The sequence below is a fragment of the Trachurus trachurus genome (genome assembly GCF_905171665.1).
Source record: "Trachurus trachurus genome assembly, chromosome: 2".
NCBI lineage: Eukaryota > Metazoa > Chordata > Actinopteri > Carangiformes > Carangidae > Trachurus > Trachurus trachurus.
The window spans coordinates 3,007,753-3,032,249 of NC_139914.1; the positions used below are offsets into that span (position 1 = coordinate 3,007,753).

General features: G+C 43.5%; 2 protein-coding genes across 3 annotated transcripts in view; one reads left to right on the forward strand and one right to left on the reverse strand.

Annotated features, from left to right (window-relative positions):
• Nucleotides 1–254: 254 nt before the first annotated feature.
• Nucleotides 255–5,300, forward strand: LOC310997859 (calsequestrin-2-like; the record flags this gene model as incomplete). Its single annotated transcript, XM_083987680.1, has 11 exons — nucleotides 255–497; nucleotides 1,877–1,961; nucleotides 2,697–2,797; nucleotides 3,138–3,246; nucleotides 3,980–4,053; nucleotides 4,167–4,297; nucleotides 4,388–4,433; nucleotides 4,553–4,607; nucleotides 4,712–4,812; nucleotides 4,925–4,999; nucleotides 5,085–5,300. 11 exons carry the CDS (start codon nucleotides 255–257, stop codon nucleotides 5,298–5,300), a joined length of 1,236 nt encoding a protein of 411 aa, XP_083843806.1.
• Nucleotides 5,301–7,510: 2,210 nt separating this feature from the next.
• The window catches only part of LOC310999667 (vang-like protein 1), a 71,689-nt gene continuing 54,702 nt past the window's right edge, over nucleotides 7,511–24,497 (reverse strand). For both annotated transcript variants that reach the window (XM_083990203.1, XM_083990204.1), the window contains exons 5-9: nucleotides 24,254–24,429; nucleotides 15,474–15,634; nucleotides 12,440–12,587; nucleotides 11,202–11,436; nucleotides 7,511–10,641 (exon numbers count right to left, since the gene is read on the reverse strand). In XM_083990203.1, coding sequence (XP_083846329.1) covers nucleotides 10,381–10,641; nucleotides 11,202–11,436; nucleotides 12,440–12,587; nucleotides 15,474–15,634; nucleotides 24,254–24,429 — 981 coding nt within the window. In that variant the 3' untranslated portion in view covers nucleotides 7,511–10,380. The remainder of the gene's footprint in view (nucleotides 10,642–11,201; nucleotides 11,437–12,439; nucleotides 12,588–15,473; nucleotides 15,635–24,253; nucleotides 24,430–24,497) is intronic.

Genomic DNA, 24,497 nt, shown 5'->3' on the forward strand with positions numbered 1-24,497 from the left:
CATATTCTCCTGAGATGTGGCCAGCAAAGCTAAGTGACGGAGAGAGGAGGAGACAGAAGACAGGTGGAGAAGGAGTGAGAAGCACACAGAGAGAAAACTGATTAAGTATTAGACATTAGAGAGGAATCGTAGATCAAATCAGTGGGTGAATTTCATATCTGTTCAAGCTGAGGCCGTGAGAGGTTCTGTGATTTCTCTGCCAACTTCAATCTGACTCACACACACAAAAAAAACACCTTTCAACAAAACAAGAAATGCAGAAATTCTGGCTTCCTCTGCTGTGCGGCCTGTGCCTCTGCCTGGCTTTGCTCTGCAGCGCCGAGGAAGGTCTGGAGTTCCCCAACTTCGACGGGAAGGACAGGGTGCTGGACATGAACGAACGCAACTACAGGAAGGCTCTGAAGAGGTACGACCTGCTGTGTCTCTTCTACCACGAGCCTCTGCCGGCCAACAAAGGTCTGCAGAAGAGGTTCCAGATGACGGAGCTGGTCCTGGAGGTAAGGCAGAGATGGAGAGATGGGACAAGGAGCAAGGATGACATAAAAACTCAACATGTGAAGATCTGTCATGCTTTATTTAAAGGGATAGTTCACCCAAAATTCAAATTTCTCATTATCTACTCACCCTCATGTCAACTAAGGGCTGGGAGAAGTTTCAGAGTCCTCCGTGGCTTCTCTGAGTTACAGGGGGGTCCGCGCAGCAGTATAATGGTTGTGAATGGATACCACTTTTCTTCGTCCAAAAAGACACACCAAAAAACATCCAAATACCTCCATACTGCTCGTCTGTTATGTCCCTCTTGTATTGAAGCCCCGACATGAGAAACTTTTCAGAAAAAAATGAAATAAGTCTATATTTTAAGCTTGTTTGTAGTGGAAGCTCCCAGTGTCTCGGTTCACTGCTCTTCCTGTGTCAGTGCAAATCTTGTGTGATTTGCACTGACCGGCGGAACAATTTCTCATGTCGGGGCTTCAATACAAGAGGGACATTACAGACGAGCAGTATGGAGGTATTTGGATGTTTTTTGGTGTGTCTGTTTGGACGAAGAAAAGTGGTATCCATTCACAACCATTATATGGACAAATACTGCTGCGCGGAGGACTCTGACACTTCTCCCAGCCCTTAGTCGACATGAAGGTGAGTAGATAATGAGTGAAATTTGAATTTTGGGTGAACTATCCCTTTAAAATGACATAAGCAATTAGCCAACAAGAAGTCAAGACAGACGTATAGGGGAGGTGAGAGATGTATCTATTATAACCTACAGTGGGATATCTAATGTCAGCGATAACATGAACATGTCTCAATAAGCTGCAGCTCCAGTCCCCGAGGGTTAGCCTTCACACCTTCACTATAATCCAACCTGTCATAACAAGTCATTCATTTTAGTTCCTCGCATCATAATGTTGAAGGAAAGCAGGTTTCCCAGCTGTCACACTTACTGTCATACGATGATAACCAGTGTTTTCACCTGTGTGCGTCTCTAAAACTGGCAGGTATAGCCTTTAGTGGATTTAATCCCATTATTCACACACTCCTCTGTGGTTCACATGTATCCAGGGATCGTTTTCTAGGTCATTCTGTTAATTATAGCATGCACTCCCAAACCTCTACTATCTGGCTGTGAACCAGAAATAAGTAGATGCTCTGGGTTGGGATGAAATGGGAAAAAATAGAAATGCAAACTGTTATTTTATTTGATTTATTCACTTGTTATCGATTTTGCTTTCCAGAGTTTCAGCCTCTTCAGTGTTTTCCTTCTGCAAGAAAGTCAAGCAGCTTTCTTTCTGACACATTTCAACAGGGGGCACACACAAACACATCTAAGTAATGTATTATCAAAAACCAAAGTCTGATTTGAAGTGATGTTTTCCAGCTCACAGCTCAAGTCCTGGAGAACAAAGACATCGGTTTTGGGATGGTGGACTCCCACAGGGACGTCAAAGTGGCCAAAAAACTGGGTATGTCTCTTTGACCCATTGATCCTGTTGCTGCCACACTGCCAGGCAGCTGCTGCTGAATGAACTTCTTAAAGGGATAGTTCAACATTTTGGCAAATTGGCTCATTGCCATAATCCATATAGTCATAGCAGTAGGTTCGTTACCTTTAATTGTCGGAGCAAGCTATTTTTAGAACGGCGGAGCAGAGCCGTGAGCTGCTCAGAGCTACACTACAGAGGATTTCTTGGTTTCCCTCATCAAACTCATCAAATACACAATCCAACAACTCCACAACGCTCTGGTGGACAAGTTGTGACCTGCACATTCACCACGCTATGAGATAATAACACAACGTTACCACACAGAGTTGTTTTAGAGGGAAATACAGAGACTGCTTGATGAAAAACTGCCCCCGACAGGAACGTGCATCAGTGGTTTTGCATGAATTTCCCTCTAAAACAACTCTGTGTGGTAACGCTGTGTTATTATCTCATAGCGTGGTGAATGTGCAGGCCACAACAACGTTGTGGAGTTGTTGGATTGTGTATTTGACGAGTTTGATGAGGGAAACCAAGAAATCCCATTCACAATCCCATTGCAACTCACGTCTCTGCTCCGCCGTTCTAAAAACAGCTTGCACCGACAATTAAAGGTAACGAACCTACTGCTATGGGATTACGGCAATGACCCAATTTGCCAAACTGTTGAACTATCCCTTTAAAAGTCACAGGAAATGCTTGTATGTGTCTGATCAGGTCTGGAGGAGGTGGGCAGCTTGTACGTTTTCAAGGACGACCGTGTCATCGAGTTTGACGGGGAGCTCTCGGCGGACACGCTGGTGGAGTTCCTGCTGGATGTGAGTGGAGAGAGGACCGATCCCGCTGCTCTTTTCTACAGATGTGTAACCATAATTGTCAGCCAGAAATGAAATCCTCAAGCAATTAGCAGCTGCAGCCTAATTAAAGTGCTTGTAAATGATGTAATTCACAGTAACACAAGTTTCAGCAGGAAAAACGCTCATGTCATTTAACACCAACGGTATTTTGGATATGCTTTTTCACTTTCTTATGTCTCAGTTGTTTTTTTTTAATTTTTATTCCCAAGTATTGTGAATAAGCACATTTTCCAAAATATTAAACCACTGCTTCAAGCTTTGGCTGCTTTGTAGAGTTTCTCAGCTGTTGTGTCTCCTCCAGGTGCTGGAGGACCCAGTGGAGATGATCAACAGCGCCATGGAGCTGCGAGCCTTCGAGAGGATGGAGGAGGACATCCGCCTCATCGGATACTTCAAGGGAGAAGATTCACGTTAGTTCATCGCTGTTTTGTGTCTACAAAGACGAGGCAGGCGGTGTGTAATAATAATGAGACAGTGAACACATGCACATCTGCATTAGCGGCCCTGCCATCATGCCGTTCCCCCGACGACGCTGCTGGGATCTGGAGGCTAATGGAGCCACTTCACCACACAGCCTCGCTGGCTGCTGAAGGGAAACCTGATTCCAGACTGTGGCACTTTCACTCAGTCCCACGAGAGCCTTTAAATAACTTCTAGTTCCCTGTCTAATAGGTCAAACTGCAATTATAGTCCTTCCTAAAAAAAGACAAGAAAAAAGGCAGGAAAAGAGAGATTGTGAAGATGCTGTCTGCTGCGATATGACAGTGGCATGAAGTTTCATTATAGAGCCCATTTCTGTGCAGAGATAGTTTGGTCCTTGGTGGTGACCTTGTAGGGAGCAAAGCCCGGAGCGCGTTACAAGCGTATAAAACTGTATTAAGAGGAGACTTTGTTACAAGGGTGAGGACAGCCGGAGCAGGATGGGAAATTGAATGAAGAGAGTGAGTTTCACCGCTTGCCTCGCCTTCCTGATCACATATTGTTGATCCGACCGGGGAATGCGACCAGAATGTGAAATTTCTGCACTTCAATCTGTTTTGCTTTTCTTTTCTTTTCTTTTTTCTTCCTCAGCTTTTGGTTTCTGTCTGCCCTGGTTGAGTCTCTCATCATTTTCCTGTTTCTGTATCTGTGTCTCCCTTTCAGATTTTAAAGCTTTACAGGAGGCATCAGAGCGTTTTCAACCTTACATCAAATTCTTTGCTACATTTGATAAATCTGTAAGTTTTCAAGTATATTATAAATAAACATTATAAAAAGTAAGTGAAAAAAAAACATATTGAATTACTTTATGTGATTATTTTAACATACAGTCGACTCTTTCATGTTTTAGGTGGCCAAACATCTCTCCCTCAAGATGAACGAGGTGAATTTCTATGAGCCGTTCATGGAGGAGCCGGCCATCCTGCCCGGCAGACCTCTGTCAGAGATGGACATAGTTGAGTTTGTCAACCAACACAGAAGGTTGGTGTGATTTATATCTCTTTAAACGCCAGTATTTAAGCCTGTGGGTGTGTTATATGTATGATGAAAATGTTTTTTTTCTTTGTACAGGGCGACACTGAGGAAGCTCAGGGCAGAGAATATGTTTGAGACATGGGTGAGTAGAGCTGGCTTGCATAGTACTATATATTTTTTATTTTTTTTTTGATTGATTCAGACCTGTTCGGGCTGTTGTATCAGGATGATCCAGCTCTGTACAATTTCCTCTATTTCTAGGAGGACGACATGGATGGAATACATATCGTTGCATTTGCTGAGGAAGAAGATCCAGGTTTGTACAGTAAATCTGAATCAGAGCTTTTTTGCCCTTTGGCTATTATTGCTATTGGTTATTATTTCTCTTTTTATTTCCGTCTGCTCTATAACCTTCCCCAGATGGCTATGAGTTCCTAGAGATCCTGAAAGACGTGGCCAGAGACAACACCAACAACCCAGAGCTCAGCATCGTCTGGATCGATCCGGATGACTTTCCTCTGGTTCTGCTTCACCATTACAACAATATCTTTATCTCACACAGCCAGTCAGTCATACCCTACACTGTCTCTGATGATCCTCTTATAGTGAATGTGGTTTCTCTTGTCTCTCCAGCTGACCACTTACTGGGAAAAAACCTTCAAGTTGGACCTGTTCAGACCTCAAATTGGTGTTGTCAACGTCACAGATGTAAGTGCAAAGACAAACCTGAGTTCAAAGTGAAGCGTTAACTTCTTACCCTCTGCTCTCTGATGCTCTTGGTTCTCCGTCCCAGGCCGACAGCGTGTGGCTGGACATGTCCAACGACGAGGACCTCCCCACCGCGGAGGAGCTGGAGGACTGGATAGAGGACGTCCTGTCAGGAAGGGTGAACACAGAGGACGATGATGAGTCGGCCGACGAGCAGGAAAACACCGACAGCTACATGACAGAGGACGACGAGGGGGGCCGTGACCCGGACGACGAGGACAACGAGGACAGGGATGACTAAGACTGAACTCGACTAGACCACGTCCAGGGCCGGTTACGTTAGAAACAAGATTTTGACTCATTCAGATGTTCTCATTTCAAAGAAAACAAGATGTAGAGATGTAGACTGTGGTTTAAGTAATTAGGCTGATTAAAGGTCACCATGGGAACAATTGTGGCCCAGTTTATATGAAAGTTTGCCTGGAGCAATAAAGTTTCTGTGCTAATTTACAGCTGCAGTTTTGATATTGCACTTTTATTATATTTTGATTTATTGAGCAGCCTGAGCAGCTTGTCTGTTACCGTACGTTAGAGCCTTTTCACTGCAAACTGCTGCTGTGACAGAAAACATTAAAGTTGTCGGCCCTAAAAACAAAACAACGAGCTGAAAGATGCATAAAAAAGCCGAGAGGAACTACAGAGTCTGATGTGATCTTTAATAATATACATAATAATCTGTTCTTAATATGAAAATAGCAGCTTTAGGATTGATATAAATAGTTATAAGGACTTCTATTGGTGTGTGTCTAGCGCTTGAACTGAATCAAAAGAGTCAATCTGTATTAAATAATAATAATCTAACACAAACCTGCATTCAAATAAAGTACATACTTTTTAATGAATGGAGCCTTGGTGCAAATTTTCACTATGTTAAAGCATAAAGTAATAAAAACATATCTACAATGTGCACGTCTTTTACTTTGACTAGTACATCTATTATCTGTTTGTTTTAGAATTAAGGAGGACATCAGTGATGCTCAACACAACAGATTGGTGTTTTTTTTTCTCTCCTCTGGTCAATTAGCGTCTTCACCTTGAATTATTCAAACAGCAGTGAATAATTCAACATTGTTATGCCCTGTAAAGGGAGCAGGGATCTGGACGGTGAGGCTGGGGGGTGAAGGGGCTGCCCACCGGGGGCACGAGGAGCGGACACACTCGTGCTGAACCTGAACCACTGGACATGAATTAATAATACGGAGGCCGTGCAAGAATCATGACTCCCCTGGAGGTGGATGTGCTGCGGTGTGTAAACAGGATGTTTTGTGCGACCGTGTGGGATTTACACATAATCCACGGAGCAGACACAAAGATGAGAACCTTAAACGGCGGCACATCATGCATGCATGTGTTCATCTAACTCTGACCTCGGGCAGCGAGACGACAAGTGTCACAGCTCCTATAGGTTGTATAATCCCATGAATGTCAAGTGTGATGGTGTTTTACATGAACGCAGACTTCAGGCTGGTTTCTCTCCCAGGAGAGGAAACATGACAGCAGCACAGTGTGACGATCTAACAGGTGCAATATTACACAGCAAAGAACAAAGACAAGACATGAGTAAGATGCATTAAAGGTGGAGATTTCTGTTCAAATCTGAAGCCACCAGAAGCTCCAGGCTCCGGCTTTGATCTGCACATAACCAACCCATTACCGGAGAAATAGAGAAGGAAGAATGAAGGCAAGAAAAACTTTCCATTTAGATGCAAATGCTCCTCATTTTCCACTCTATCCATCTCTCCCCTCCTCGTCCTGGTCCTGCATGGATCAGGCCTGGAGTGGGAGGGATGGAAGAGGGGAGGGGGGGGTGGGATTAAACCACGGACAGATGAGTTCCGACAGGCGGCCTCGCGCCACGGGCTCGCAGAAAAAAAAGGATGAGGTTGTTCGTTTTTCAGCAATGGGACGCTGACATTGACATTCATTTACCCACAAGGCCCGGCTGCGCGGCTCCTGACAGGCTGACGGCGAAGGCAATTACCACACAGCTCCATGACAACAAGAAGCCACCAAAACAACCCCCCCCCCATCCACCCCATCCTAAAAAAAAAGGGTGAGATTTGTCTCCGGTGTCAGACGGCAGGAGAAGACGTCTAATGGGCAGAGACAGAGGTGAGAGGTGACGGTCTGCAGTCGGGGCAACACACCGCTGCATGTGGAGAAGCAGGAAGGCACTAAGGTAATAAAAGATAGAGTGCACCTGCAGCCGAGTCATTAAAAATAAAAATCCATTTAAATACACTTCCATTCATAAACAGTTTGGCTGCAGGAGGAATGGAACAAACAAACAAAGAAACAGTGAAAGTGAGAACTTCATTATCCTGAGAGAGTAGGTTCCTTATCTCTAAATAGAAACAAAGCTCCAAACCAACTGACAACTTATTATTATTATTATATACTGTACAATACAGCAGATATACAAATGTTAATAAAAATGTTTATTTTTTATTTTTTTGTACAAATGCTAATGCTGTGAATCTGAAACATCTTTTACATTTCAATGCCATGTGATCGTCATGAAGCTGTCCAATGAGATAAAACCAAACCATGACATAGTGTGTAGTGTTGATGAAGAGGAGGAGGAGGAGGAGGAGGGGGGGCTGGTCATGTGAACTGGAATGGCATACACACATACACACACATACGCACATGCTTGTTTACATAAATAGATACAGTGTAAAAACAGGAGGCACAGTCACATTGGGATCATACAAAGTTCATCTGTCAGTAGGTACAAAACATGAGCAGTGGCAGGTGCTTTAAAAAAAAAGAAAAAAAAAAAGAGAGAGATCTGCTGCTGGAAACAGCCAAAGTGTTGTTGTTTTAAAGTTCTTTCCAGGCAGATAATCAGTTTATTACAAGTTTACAGTGACAGAATGGTTTTATGAACAATATGTTTCCTATGAAAACACGTCGTCTCCCCTCAGGCAGAGAGACGACGTGACAATAATACATCTACCAGCCAGGGGGCAGCAGGCCACAACGCTGCTCACAGCCACACACACAGGACACACACCGACTTCACCACCGGTTGTGTGTTTATTCAGTGTGACTCTCTGTGTGAATACACTGGAGACATGAGGACAGGGACAGCGAGCGCGGTCAAATGTGACAGGATCTTAAAGTGTCGTTTTAGTGCCATTAGCTTCATTTCACTGTGAATTTTTTTTCTCTTTTACAACAAAACAGCCTTTATTCATCCGCCGGAGGAAGAAGTTCCAGTGAAGCGGCTGTCCTCCAGGGATTCAGACAAAAGAGGCATGGGGAAAACCAGCCGGTCCAGTTGGGAAGGAGGTTTACACCCTGCTGCTGCAGCTCGCAACTGTTGACACTAGTGTTTCTAGTAGTGATACATGCACATGGACTCACACTTTAACTGCTGCTCATTCTCTAACAGTGTTGGAGCCAACGTCAGGTCTGGATACATTTTAGTATAATGACCATTTCCCACCAGCAATGTGCAGAAACTCTTCACTCTCGCAGATGTTTTCACATTAAAGGGATAGTTCACCCAAAATTTAAATTTCACTCATTATCTACTCACCCTCAACGGTTGCAAATGGATACCAACTGTCTTCGTAACAAAAAGACACACCAAAAAACATTCAAATACCTCCATGCTGCTCGTATGTAATGTCTGTCTTGTATTGAAGCCCTGAAATGCGAAATTGTCCCGAAAAAAAATTAAATAAGTCTATATTTAAAGCTTGTTTTGTAGCGGAAGCTTCTCGAAGCTCCTCTTCCTGGTTCGTCAAATTTGGACGAACTGGGATTTGGATGTTTTTTGGTGTGTCTTTTTGTTACGAAGACAGTTGGTATCCATTTGCAACCGTTATATGGACATGCACTGCTACGCCGAGACCCCCTGTGACTCAGAGAAGCCACGGAGGACTCTGAAACTTCTCCCAGCCCTTAGTCGACATAAGGGTGAGTAGAAATTAGAAAAAGTGAAATTTCAATTTTGGGTGAACTATCCCTTTAAGAGGAGATCTGCCTGGGGCGAGCCGGTTCCCTAATGGTTTTGATGACACACCAGTGATGTTTGTTGCGTGTTATTGTCTCTCTCTGTTTCTTTCTTTCTACACTGTCGAATAAAAGGCGAAAGATATCTTGCAGCGGGGCTTTTAATTTGAAAAACACCATCACATGATTCTGCTGTTGTGGAAATACAGTCTTACACTAAGTTTACCGTTTACAATGCAGAGAATGTGCAGTATTTATAGTGTAACCCACAGAGGGGGAGTCTGGTCAGTCATCAGTAGTACTTTTTTCTCTTTTCCGACATCGTGGCTCCGTGTCTCCTCCTCGCCGCCTTCCCTTCCCATCACGTCAGGCCGATGCGGCGGAGATGAAAGCCCTGAGAAGGTCACTGAACCGGTGAGGCAGGGCAAATGTTTTTGGGCATGTTTCCATCTCTGTGCATCTCTCATGGTCTGCTTCATCCCTGCGTTTTTTTGGCCTCCCCGGTGTTTTGACACTGCGTGCATGTTGTTGATCCCAGTATTTTAGATTGAGCTCCGTTGCACCTGGAGAGGAATCGTGCGCCAAAACACCCCAAAGCGTCTCGACTTTGGCTGCGAAAATTAGCACTCGAGGGTGCTACCGTGACGGCTCAGGCCGGATATGTTGGGAGTGTGACATCTTAAATGTCCCTGCAGACGTCCTGAAGTAGCGATGAGCGAAAGGAAAAACAGTCCGAGATGCTTTCTGAGCAGGAGGAGATTGTGTATTCCAACCGTTTGAGGCATTTAATGCAAAATCTGTTTGCTTTTTCTTTGTAAAAATCTTTTAAATTTGGTTTTCAGGAGAAAATAAATCCATTTCGTTCTCCACCTGTTGACGTCTGAAAGCGACCGCTGTCAAAGGTCGTAGAAGAGACAGCGGATGAGGTTTGTCATGCGTCTCCACCAGGTTTCAAACGTCAAAATCCGAGTCACGCCATCAGCCGTCCTTAGTGGTTTGTCCGTCCGTCCCGTGGAAATAAAGGAGTGACCGATGTCAGAAACCTTGTGTTGTGTGGAACAAGTGATTGTGACACATGCACACACACACACACACACTCACACATCCTGTATGTGCACGCAAGTCCATGTCTGAGGCGTCCGAGCTCCTGTGAGCATAATCCTGCCATGATTCTTCTTTTCATCCAAATCAAACTAAAAAAAAACCACTATATTCAAACATGTGTGTGATATACAGATTCATATATGACATATAAAAACTCAAAAAAAAAGTAAAAATAAAAAACTGCAAACCCAAAATAAAAACATTTGAGAGCGAAGAAAAAGGGAGTGAGGAGTAAAAAATAAAATAAAAAAGTGCTACACGGAGGTTTCGGACTGTAGCCGCAGGACAAACTTGTGTGACTTGGGGTCGATGTATTCCTCCGACATCTGGATGTAGGGGATCTTCTTCGTCGTCGCCACCAGGCTGAAGTCCGCACACTTGAGCACGAAGACGGTGCCGTCCTTCAGGCCGCTGGTGACCGACGCCTCGCTGACCAGCGTCCACTGGCGGGCCAGCCAGTGGTCCCGGCTGTACTGCAGCGTCGGCCCCGGGCTCAGGTAGCTCTCCAGGAACGCCTGCATAGAAACACAATGTCAAAGTCGTTTTATTGGTCTCCCGTGGGAGGACAAAGGATAGTGGTGCTACACAACAAAGTGCAATATGCCTCAGAGAGTAGAGAGTAGGGCTGGGACAACGCTTTTCTCCCTTCTACGATTTTTTTGGATGCCGATTGGATTTAAATTGCGATATTGGAGATTTTCTCGATTTTTAGTCTGCATTTTTAACACCAGTGAAACAGTTGAATTATTATGATTGTCTACAGACAATCAAACCTACAAACAAGCTTAAAACATATACTTCGACATGAGGGTGAGTAGATAATGAGTGAAATTTGAATCTTGGGTGAACTATCCCTAAGTATTTGAGATTTGGCTTTGACTGTGAGATTACCAAACCAGGATGTAACGCCGTATCTAAGGATGGACTCGATGGCAGCGCAATAGAAGACGTTCATGATGTTAGAGCTAACGCCGAACAAGCGGAGCCGGCTGAGAAAATGGAGGCGCCGACAACCGTCACAACAGAGAACAAACCCGACCGTCGGTGCGATCATCAGAGTGGGAGGAGACTTCACCTTGGGCGTCATGCTGTTGGTGATGCAGAAGGCCAGGTGCTGCTGGATGCTCTCCATGCTGTGGCAGTGCTGCTGCTTGGTGGTGCGCAGGTACTTCTGCAGGGCGCGGGCCATGGAGGGGAAGATGGCCTGCGCCGCCTCCCGGGGGTCCATCACGTCCCCCGGAGACTTCTTCTGCTCCTCCTCCTGCATGCGCTTGATGTGTGTGAACGCCTCCTCTACCGCCACCACCAGGCTGGAGGAGACACGGCAGACCACGCGCAGATTAGCATTTCTGTCACTTTTCCAATACGTTTATCCAGACTGTCTGTCTATCTACAGCATCTATCTATCTATCTATCTATCTATCTATCTATCTATCTATCTATCTATCTATCTATCTATCTATCTATCTATCTATCTATCTATCTATCTATCTTATCTATCTTATCTATCTATCTATCTTATCTATCTATCTATGGTATCTATCTATCTATCTATCTATCTATCTATCTATCTATCTATCTATCTATCTATCTATCTATCTATCTATCTATCTATCTATCTATGGTATCTATCTATGGTATCTATCTATCTATCTATCTATCTATCTATCTATCTATCTATCTATCTATCTATCTATCTATCTATCTATCTATCTATCTATCTATCTATCTATCTATGGCATCAATCTATGGCATCAATCTATCTATGATATCTATGGTATCTATGATATCTATCTATCTATCTATCTATCTATCTATCTATCTATCTATCTATCTATCTATCTATCTATCTATCTATCTATCTATCTATCTATCTATCTATCTATCTATCTATCTATCTATCTATCTATCAAAACAGAAATATTTGGTTGGTGAGAATATGAACCTACAAAAACAGAATATGAGGATAAATGATGCTTTATATGATATATACACTGCTCAAAAAAATAAAGGGAACACTTAAACAACACATCTTAGACCTCAATTAATGAAATATTGCAGTTTAAAATCGTTATTCAATATATAGTAGAGTGTGTTGAGAACAAAATAACATAAAAATGATCAATGTAAATCAAAATTATCATCCCAGGTTGATTTCACACGGGTGTGATGTACTTGGAGTTACAATGTGTTGTTGAAGTGTTCCCTTTATTTTTTTGAGCAGTGTATGTTAGAAAAGACTTTTAATTTCTTTATAATATCAAATATCAGCCCAATAACAAGTCCATAACCTCAGCCAGAACGGCTCCTCACCGTGCTTTGCGTTTGCGGACGCGCCGGTCGTGCTCCGCCTCCTCGTAGTACAGCTCGTTGTGGCTCGAGTCCCGGCGGCGGGCGGCGGCTGCGATCATGGCTCTGGACTGAGAGTGTGCGAGTCCTGCTGCTGCGTTGTTCCCTGGACCTGCAACGACGACAAACACATAAAACAAGACTGGTTACCATCTGTGTGTGTGTGTGTGTCTCACAGGTAAAAACTCAAAGGCACAAAGGAACAAAGAACTCTGTGGTGATGACATAAAGTGCAATGTGAGGGAACAAGCTGCTTTCAGAGTGGAGGGGCGGATCATCGATGCACATAAACCTCAGTCCATTTCCTTTTATCACCGGGATTATTAAAACCCCGGGAACTGACAGGGAAAGCCGCACAAAGTCGTAATTATAAATTGTTACGAGGAGTGCGATAACTCAAACACCCAGCCAGCCCGCGCTCGGCTATTGATATTCAAACATTCCCGTTACTGTGCCATCGGGCGCCTTCAGGAGGAACGAGGTGTCCAATTAAATGAGCTTTTAGGGCGAACTTCAAAAGTTTATAATATTTGGAAGGAGGACAGGAGGCAGCTGATGAACTCTGATGCTAATGCAGGTTAAAAGAAGGCAGAGAGGCTGAATTATTAATGCCGGGGCAGAGATGGTGCATGAAGGGAATAATTCATGGTGGAGAGCGGGGAGCTCGCAGCACTTCCTGCTCCTGGTGTTAGTGAAGGAGAAGAGCGCTGTTAGTGGTGAACGCCAGAGTTCAGCCAACTTGTAGTTTTATACAAATTCAGTTATTTTAACTGCTTGTGTTTGGACAGTGGGAATAAAAATAACCACTGTGGCCCATCCCATATGAGATTACAAGACACATTTAATAACAAATACAAAACAAAGACTAGACAGTCCTTCCTGTTGGTGTTACCTGCCACACAGGTGTGACATAAATAAACTATTTAAGATTAGTACTTTCAGTCCTCAACTATACATCGCTCTTCGTCTCATTGCCCAAGCCTTTTCAAGAAATAAAGAAAATGCAAAAATATTCAAATGAAAAAGAAGTTTTAGCTTCTCAGCATCGTCTAACCACACAAATTCCTTATTTGGATCTACCTTACTAAACAGTTTTTGTCTTATAGAGTCATAGGAAGGACAGTAGAACACAAAATGAATCTCTTGGATGTCACATAAGTTACAAATTCTATCGTCTTCTGCTGTGCCGACATCTCTGCCTGTCTCGATATGAAGACCAAGAATACCAGCTCTCATAGAGCACACAGGGATCTTTTCTTTTTAGACAAATTATACAAAACATAGTTTTCTGGGCCAAATACCTGTTTTATTTCACAGTAGGTACACAGTTTTGGTTTACCCCAAGTATCTAATGCCCATCTATCTTTACTTTGTTGAAAAATAATTTCTTTTAATACATTAATCTCCACTTTCTCTTTGTTATAATAATGGTCTTCATATCCAGCTCTCAGCAAGATGTCATATATTTCCCTATTTCCCCTAATAATAATAATATTCCCTGTCTGTATCTCTCAAATGTGAACATGATGCATGAATCAGAATTAAATGTTTCACTTATTTAAGATAAATAAGGATCTGCCTTTTTTTGGGGGGGGATTTTCATTTCATATTTGGAGACTTGCTATGCAAAAACACATTTTACCTGCTGGGAATCGTTTCCAATCCCCGGCGCCTGCAGCGGAGAAAACAATATAAAAACCAAATGGCTTGTCGAGCATACGTAATGAAATATCAAGTGAGCGCATGTGGATGGAGTGTAGCCGAGCCGCTCAGGGCTCCACCACTCTTTAATTAAGGAACAGATGATTGTCTGTCCCTGAGTTCGACTTATTTTGTTACTTATGAGGACGGCGCGGCTGCAGAGAGGAAGGAGTGGGAGGTAAAAGCTGGAGACAGGAGAGTGTGAGAGAAAGAGAAAGAGAGATGGAGATGGAGATGGAGAGGCCCCTGACCAGCTGCTGCAGGATGAAAACGAAGGAGGATGAGACACGAGAGAGAAATGACAAGACCGGCGGCGTGATAGCTATTGATTTATCAGCCACCGTCTCCCACTAACATCTGAGAGGAGGGAGGAGAAAGAAAGGGAGGGAAGGAAGGAGAGAAATGGCTGCAGAGGGGAAAAAAGGAAAAAGAAAAAAGGAAGAGGGAGTCAAGTTAGTGCAATTAAGTGAAGCTTGAGTACACTTAAGGGAGAGCGATAATTTAATAGAGGGTTTGTGTTACATTCTGCCAGCTGCCGTGAGGACGACTTTCAACTTTTTCATCAACCTGTGGCATGCAGAGGAGAGCTGAGGTGTGTGTGTGTGTGTGTGTGTGTGAAGCAGGCAGAGGCAGAGTGTGTTTGTGTTGAAGTTCAAGGACACGTAACCAGGACAGATTCAGATCCACACTCTGCGTACTCACTGTCCAACAGGTAGGCTGTCAGTTTAGCTCTAAAGGCGTCTTTAAAGGGACGAGCGTGAAGAGACACACAGGGAGAGAGTCAACGTCGTGTACGTATGTATCAGGTCGCCACAACTTGCATTTTTGCACGTTGTAGCCCATTAACTACAAATCACCTGTGTTTCCAGTTACAGTTGACAATTTTCCAATTACGCTGCAGCAGATCCGTTTTCTTCCTTCCAGGCAGCCGTTTGTTTCAGCACATTCCACTACGCTAAGGAAATCTAATCAACTTGCCGACACATGAACTCCAGAGCTTATACGCTCGATCTGTCACAGGGAGCAACTCAGGAATTACTGTTGTGTGATGATGATGGGATTATAAAGCAGTTTAAACAACTGTTTTCTTAATATCAATTAATTAATATTATTTCTTTCCTTTCTTAAACCTCACCTTAAATGACAAAATAGAGTAAAATCAACCAGTTCAATAAACACCACACAGTTTAAAGTCGAAACAGTGAATACAGAAACGCCTGTAGAGGAAAAGTAAGAACAAAAACACACAAAAAAACAACAATGTGAGGTTATATATATAGAAAACAATCCCACTCACCCTCAGCTGGGGCTGCTGGGAACTCACCATCCACGTTGTAGACCTTGAGGCCGGCCAGGTGCTTGGCAGCGCGGGACTTGGAGGCGGAGAGCAGCGCCGGGTTGTGGACTGGGAAGTCGCAGTAGTAGTGCTCTAGGATGGAGAGAGCCGCCCGCTGAATACTACGGAGGAGAAGAAGGATCACAAGGATCAAAACGTCAGTTAATAATAATAATAATGTGAGAGGTTGAGCTTTGTAAATGAAAAATGCTTTTCATTTCTAATAAAAAACACATAGGGAGAGCCCTGCAGCTCCACGACAGAAGAGAGGGAAGCGCAGAAAGAGAAAAGTAACGGCCAGAGGAGCTTTGTCTGAATAATAAACAACCGGATCTGGACACTGAAGAAAACCTGACACACCAACATGAAATAAAAGAGACGATGAGAAACCAGAAGGCAACACCTGAGAAGTAAAAGATCTAAGAGTGGCACTTCAATTCATGCTGCAGTGGGGAGTTCCCGCCATAAATGATACAAAACACTCAAATACACGTGAGGACGCAGCGAGAAGATCAAATATAGTGACGTTCAAAGACGATCAAGTGTGAAGTCCTTTATAAATGTAATTTTAATGCACTTGCACATATGTTACATTAGCCTCCACTTTTAGACAGTGTTTATTATTCTGTATATTTATAGAGGACGTACAGCAAACTAAACCCATTACCTATTGTTTTTTCTTTGTCAACCTGTCTGTTAATTTATCTTATTCTTTATTTTGACTGGTCGCATTATTTCATGTACCTGTTCTGTATGACCTGTAATCAATGTGTTTGTATTATAAAAGACATGGGATATACAGTAAACTAGGTAAACTAGCCTTGTTGGCTAACTCTGGCCCACTTACAGTTGTTCTTTTAACTCTGTTGGTTAGTGGTGCACTGTCCCTATGAAATAAACTAATAATAAGGCAGGAGCAAGGTGAAAGAGAGTGAGAGGCATGAAAAAAAAGGTGTTTTGCGTTGCTGTGGAGCTGCAGCCACAGCTCACTGGGATCCTGGTGGTTGAGGGAGCGTGCCAGGTCTTGTCCTCCACAACACGCCGCTATTAAAACCAATTGTACATAATTGTAGCGGGCGTTCTCGCCCATTGTGCCACATGACGCTTGGCCTCTTTTACAACAGGCGCTGGGACTGAGTGAGTTACAGTAGAGGTTAAATCCAGACCACATTCTTCCTAAAACTCACAAGTGAGTGATACACACTCCCTCCCTCCCTCCTTTGGAAACACTCCGGCGCTCTGCCGCCAGCCTGCTTGTGATGCTAATATGAGCTAATGTTAGCACACTGTAAATAGATACTGTTGTGTATTAATGGGCTGCTACTTTTACGCAATGTTTCAACGCTATCCTGTAACTGACACATGTGGCCACAGTTTAGCAAACAGCGATGAACGTCATTCATGTTCGACTGTCTCATAAAGACTGATTCAGATTGATACGTCACAGATCTGAGGAGCCGAAGCAGCCCAGACCTAATGCTGCCTTCATGTGCTAGGGTACAGATGGTATTTTCCACTTGTGAACTGGTATTTACCAGTGCGTTGTGTTCATGTGCTTTTGTTGTTGTACAGAGAAAATAAAGATGGTGGACACACAGATTCAGACTTGTTACTTGGGTAAAACCATAGATATATACACATGCAGCATCTACGTGTTTGTATCTATGGGGTAAAACAATCTTAAATTGCCTAGTTCATCTCTTACAGCAAGAAGATGAATTATCAAAATTCAAACGGTAAATATTAATATTCATGGAGATTTAGCATTGGCTATTTGGCTAGCTTTTTAAAAGCGTTTTTTTTTTTTTACTGTACATGATGCACGCATACATAAAGTGAATAGCTGCTAACTGTTTTCTAAAGCAGTGGTTCTACACTGGTGGGTCGGGACCCAAAAGTGGGTCGCGGACCCGTTCTGGATGGGTCTGGGACAGCTGGTCAAAAAAGTAAATAATATTTAATGCACATCTGATGATGGACATGTCTTTTATTTTGGAAAAATAACTTATTTTGAAAGGCACGTGTCACATGAACACATGCAGTTGGAATGGTCCTCCTCACTTTCTTATTATTTGCTCTGAATGCAGTGAATCTTGTTTTGTTTTGTGGGTCTTTATTTTGTGCAATTTGATATTTATTTACTTTTGTGAATATGCTCTGAATGCAGAGATGCATTAGAAGTCAAATATATCGTTTTGTTGGTCTCCATTTTGTGCAGTTTGATATTTTTTTATTCACTTCCGTACATGCAGTTGTCATGGTCCTTCTTAATTTCATTCATGTGCCCTGAAATGCACTTTGCTCAATAAAGAGCAAAATAAGTTTTTAAAGGCTTTAAAAAAAAATTCTTGGTTTGAATTCTATAAAAGTGGGTCGCGACTTAATGACCAAGGGAAAATGTGGAGCCCAGAGTGAGACTAGTTGAGAACCCCTGTTCTAAAGGCTTGCCTTGCTTACCATTAACGAATCTTGCGTTGCTCGCGGCCATGTTGAAAAGGTCAAAGGTTATTCCCTGGGCAGCTCGGGCATCAAAAAATTCTACGAGTTGCCCAGTGGAAAATACCACATGAGAGGGTGTTCATGTGCACTTTTCACGTCGTCTTTTGGTATTTACCATAATTACCATAGCACATGAAGGCACCATAAATACACCTGTAACCTTATCAGCACAAAGAGACATAGTAGCCACATACAGGATCTGCTCTCTGGGCTCAGTGGAGACCAAAACACAGCTAATTCAAGAATGTGGTTGAGAATATTGGATTTGTCCTCATCAGGTGAAAAACGAGACGCGACTGCGCGCGCTGGATTTATAAATAAGACACCGTCTACTCACTAATTTCATCAACTCAAATCAAAATAAATAATAAAACCAATCCATGCAGGTTTCAAGCTCACTAGATGTGATGCAGTAGTGTAAACCATGTCACATACAGGGGTTTATAGCAGCTAGACCTATGACTGGACAGCAGCAGGCGCAGCAGATGTTGACAGCTGCTAACAGACAGGCGACTTTACGGCTCAACACGGAATCCTTTTTTTATTCAGTGTGTGGATGTGTGGTTGTGTCCATAAACATGTGAGTCCTCACTGTGTCCGGTCATTCTTCAGGCCACGCGGAGCGCTAACTCAATATGCATGAACAACAGCACAAGCCGGCCCTGCAGCATGCGCTTCACATTATCCCACAGAGGGATCACAGTCGGCCAACGACCTCTGACCTGCCGATGAAAGAAAGCACCTTTAATTTCTATTCCTGCCTCAGAACAAACCATACATAAGTAATGCTCCATTTGCATTAGCGCAGACGGACACAAACAGGCATTAAAGATGTCATTCATTCTGGCTAACACGGCCATCTGGTGACAGTCACATGTGCAAGAGCAGACAGAGGCAAAACAGCCCCAAAACAGATGTTCGCTTTGATTTAGACAGAAGATGTATCATGATTAAAGCAGCAGAGAAACATGGTGCTTTATCTGCCGTTAAATAAATACTCCTGTTTCCTCAATCCTCCAAATCTGTCTCATCTACAGTCACTGTGCAGATTATTCCCCCGATTTTCAACCTAACTGAGATTATTTCAAAAGCAGCGTGTCACACATAAGAGATGACAACAAACAAGCCATTGGATATTAAAGGGATAGTCAACATTTTGGGGGAATTCACCTACTGTAGGTTCATAGGGGTAGCCGCCGCTCCTTAGAAAAATACTAGCGGAAACACTGTTAAGCATTCAAAGCTCCATTGTTGGGTGCTGAGTAAGAGTTCCTGCTGAAACACAACTTGGATCAATTATTAAGCTGTGCAAACATGACACAGAGACGTTCACAGCTTCTTTGGCTGTGTAAACTCTGTTAAAGAAATGAAATGAAGCTTTGTGAATGAGCAGGAAGACCACTGGCTGCTCCAATGCTGCTGCTCAGTCAGGACTGACCAGTCAGGGAATGTAAACTGGGAAGTTCCCAGCAGGGAGTGTGTGTGTGTTTAACCCCCCCCCGACACACACACATACACACTCTGCAACAACACTCCTGCAGGCCAGGAGGAATGCGTTCATATTCGACTTGTCCGGTCTGACGAGGGGGACAAGAAAAGGATTCCTGTGGCCCTCAGATTGGCATCAAAGGCCAGGCGGACAGAGAGCAGCTTTCAGGACCCGAGGGCCCGAGCAGGGTCCTCGTTAGGACGGGGCCGAGGCTGGATGTCTGCAAAACAGGAATGTGTGCAGCAGAGATACATGAGAGATAGCTGCTCTCCTCTCCTCTCACACATTCATTCATGTTCATGGCTTACATGCACCGTTTCGTTTGCATGTGTTCTGTGCAATTACCCATCATGCGCACGCGTGTCCGTGTCTGTGCGGTTGTTGTGAGTCGGGGCTGACCAGATGCTCGGCCGCGGTCTGCAGGGACGGCTAATTAGCCGTGTTTACAGTCACAGACGGACAACAGAGCGAGGCCGGGCCCGCTGCCGGCCGAGCAGGGATGAATGGCACAGCTTACAGAGGACAACACCCCCAAGGCAGCCAGCAAACACAACAACCACACCATTACACACACACACACACACACACACACACACACTCTCACTTGTCTGACCTGTTTCTATGAATGCCAAATCAATATGGAAATCAATGCATTGTACACATTACACATTTTAACCCATTAGCCTCAAGTCAGCAGCACAGCAGTGGGCTCCTGGCTTTATATCACTGAGCTGTGTGTTTCCTGCAGCTGCTCTTCTTATATGATGAAATATTTCTATATGACTTCCCACATACAGACATAAAACAACCTGCATCAGTCAGGAGATAATATAATATAATATCTACGTTCCAGTTCAAAGACCTCCCACTGTTTAGTCGGGGCAAGTCTGTTTCCTGTGCTGTGTAATTTCAGTCAGAGACGCTCACTTCAAGGAACGGCCTATTTATAGCAAGTGATTATACAGTTAAGATTTGCCAGAATAGATTCTGTCCTATGGGGAAAGCTCTCCAAGTGTCTGAGCAGCAACAACAATTCTGCTGGAGAGAAATAATCCTCTCAAAAATAAACACAGGCTCAGAGTCCGACTGTGTGGAGTGGACACACGCTGGACATTTGCTTCTTTTATTTTATGTTTAAAGGGATAGTAGCATTTTTTCAGTCAGTGCACAGCCCCCAGTTTCACATGTACGCTCGCTCGCAGGCATTTAATAAAACCTGATGGATTTATGAAGGATGAACATTTTTGAATGACAGCATGGGAGGAATATCATCCTTCATCTTCTCACACATTAAATCTTGATGCGCTGCAATCAAATTACCAACCAATACCAATACAAATCACAATATATCTGCCCATATAATCACAATAAAACGTTTTTTTTGGCGTATTGTGCAGTCCTAATTACTATTTCTTATTAAAAAAAAACTAAAGATACACCTTAAAGGGATAGTAGCATTTTTTAAAGTGGGGTTGTATGATCTACAAATAGCCCCTAAGTACTTTAATTGCAGTAGAAGACTCTCTGCACTCCTCCCGTTAGCAACGCCAGCCCATAGCCCTGCCCAGAGATTTACAACATACAGTGTTGTGAACAGACCCAAAGGAACGGCCTATTTTCGCGGCCTAAAAGAGGTTTTACCTGAAAAAAAATACACAGTTCCATTGTTCGCTATAATATAATTTTTTCCAGCCCTTCAAAGTGCAGAAAAAACACAGTTTTTATTTGGAGCTAACCAACTGCTGATCGGCGGGCGCTAACCCTGGGTGGAGGGATACGTGAGTTGGTTAGGTCCAAATAAAAACTGTGTTTTTCCTGCACTTTGAAGGGTTTGCTAACGAGAGGAGTGCAGAGAGTCTTCTACTGCAATTAAAGTACTTAGGGGCTATTTGTAGATCATACAACCCCACTTTAAAAAATGCTACTATCCCTTTAAGGTGTTTCTTTAGTTTTTTTTAGATAAAAAATAGTAATTAGGACTGCACAATACGCCAAAAAACGTTTTATTGTGATTATATGGGCAGATATATTGTGATTTGTATTGGTATTGGTTGGTAATTTGATTGCAGTGCAGATGAAGGATGATATTCCTCCCATGCTGTCATTCAAAAATGTTCATCCTTCATAAATCCATCAGGTTTTATTAGATGCCTGCGAGCGAGCGTACATGTGAAACTGGGGGCTGTGCACTGATACCAGGGAGTCTGGCTAAAAATGGGACCTTCCTGTTTTTTCCCCTCAGAGACTGGAAGGTCATAAAAAAAACCTTGTCGGTCGAGTCTGAGCTGTTTCTTTCCAACACACACACACACACACACACACACACACACACACACACACACACACACACACACACACATCCTTTTCTTTTCATTCCCACATACATTTTAGGATTCTTCAACACTACGCTCACATTAAGTATTAATCCCTCCTTCTCCATTCTCTCTCTCCCCCTCCCTCCTGTGGCGCTCTCTCCTTGCCTTGCCTCCGTCTCCTGGGTATTTCCTCTGTACTCCGCCCTCTGTCTGCAGCTCTTTTCTGAGGAGTTTCCTCTCTGAAGTCTTCCCCACCCTCCCCTTTCTTCTTCTGGCACGATTTCCTTCCCCCCTACCAGCCACTTTGTCTGCATGCGTCTCTCTGCGCCTTTTCTCCCATCTCAGGTTAAACATTCGACTTCTCTCTTTTCCTTCCAGCTCATCTATCCCTTGCTTCACTTTTCCTCCTGCATGAAATCCTTCCTCGCATCTCCGAGTACATAACCGCTTTCTTCTGTCTTCCTTTTCCCATGTCTGTCACTTACGGTGTCCCAGTTTCTAACTTTCCCTCTGCATTCATCTCACCCACACCTCCTCAGTTCTCCCCTATCCCCTGATCGCTCACATCAACCTACCGGTGCCTCCTTCCTTCCATCTCTACCTCTCCTGTCTTCGATCTCTCCATGCACGGAGGTTAAAAGCATCCCTTAAGATTTACTGAGGAAGTTTTGCATCTGCATACACACACCTGCATGTCTAACAGCCCTAAATCACCGAGTGCATCAGAGCCACAGCAGCAACCACCAACGTACCCAGCTCGTCCTGCTGATACAAATACATCCTACTAAGGTTTCACACTATTTGCTCACATAAATTCTGGTGTCAGCCGTAGTTTTGAAGCCGTAAATCTTCTCTGTAACAAGTCCCAACAGCAAGTTAACACTGCTGAGAGAAAGTTAGACTCCCACCAGACATCCGAGGATACATTTCATACTGTGCTATATTTGCTCCATCAACAAATCCTGCAAACACAACAAGTATCTGTGTATCTAAAGCCTGATATATATACATGATATATACATCGGAGCTGAAAATAGTCCCCAACAAATGGACTGTTTCTTCCTGTTTGAGTAATGTTTGATAAAAACGACAGAAACCAGCTGTTAGGAAATGATTTAAAGCAGAAGTAAGCGATATTTTTGTGTTAATATAAGTCTTAAATAGTTCTATCTTCTGACAGCAATCACTTACATAGAGTGTTTGGACCGAAACACGAGTCTGTCAGTCACTCTGCTCTGCTCTGAGCCGAGGAGAAAACTTTTCTTGTATCCTACAAGTTTTATCCAATGAGGAGAGAGAACGGCATGAAGGGCTGTGTGTGCAGCCAAGGGATGCGCCTGAATGTGGTGACGTAGGGACGAGGACCAATAGATCCATGACGAGGGCGGGGGCTGCTAACTCCATCGGCTGACAAGACGTTATGATGCGTTCAAGGCAGCCCGTAACTCGTGTTTTTCCGACCTGTGAAGTCGTACCAGTTCGATCTGGTACGAGTTCACGGGTCGGAAGTTACGAGTGGCCGTTATAGTGACTTTCACAGGCAACAGGTCGGAAAAACACGAGTTACGGGTTGCCTGGAACGCTACAAAGTCGTAAGTCGTGACTTGAAGCTGTAATTTACGGTTTCAAAAGCCTGCCTGGAACGCAGCATTAGCCAAAACGACCGGATCACTTACTTCTGCTTTAACCATTAAAACCAATTATTTGTGACACTTTATGTCTCTATAAGAAATAAACAGTCCAAAAGCACTTTGTCTATTTTGGTCTTTTGATGATGTGTTTGCATTAGTTACACTAAATATTATGCATGTGTATAATATTGCAAAACTTTGCTTTTTCAGTATATTTTTCTTACTTTTCTACTTGAGAATGAACAATAATGAGACAAAAAGAAGAAGAAGAAGAGGAAGAAGAAGAATATTTACTACTATATTTAATATCAACTATTTACAATACTTCCTATTGAAATAGTTGTTTTTGTTAAAGAGCAATAACCTTTTTGTCTAACCATAAACAGACTTTATATCAACAAGACAGTAACAAAGGAACTGCGAAAAGCCTGAATCTGGAAAGTCGAAGTGTCGGGCCAAGCAAATACTTGCATGCACATTCCTTCTAGATGGCCTACCCACATGAACACTGTGTTTCTATTGTTTTTCCTAGTAATTGCAATGGAAGACTTCAAATTATTGCCACTTGACAAAACTTTTCCAGAGTTGTAAAATCCTGTCTCTGAGGCGTTTGATCGGCCTCAAACCTCATCACATCAGCACCATGGCAACGCCCACACGCCGGCGCAGCCCCTTTTATTGTTGCCGGGTTGATTTATATCTGAAAACTTAAATGCTGCCTCTCAATGACAGGGTAAACCATTAAAATCAACCACTTATACATAAACAAAGAGGACGTTTAGACGAGTCCGTGCGTGTTTGTCTCACCTGAGCTGTCCCAGGTTGTAGTGCCTCGTCTCGCCGTCCGTGGAGCGCGTGACGCACAGGGAGAAGCACGGCTGCAGCTGCCGCAGCTCCAGCAGGACGATGGCCAGGTAGTGGATGAAGAGGAGGGCGTCCACCAGCGACACGGCGTACTGCACGATTCCCTGGTAGTTCTCGTCCTGCGGGGCACAAACAGTCAAACATACTGTATAATATAAACAGCGGCAGGAATAATATTCTTTGAGCC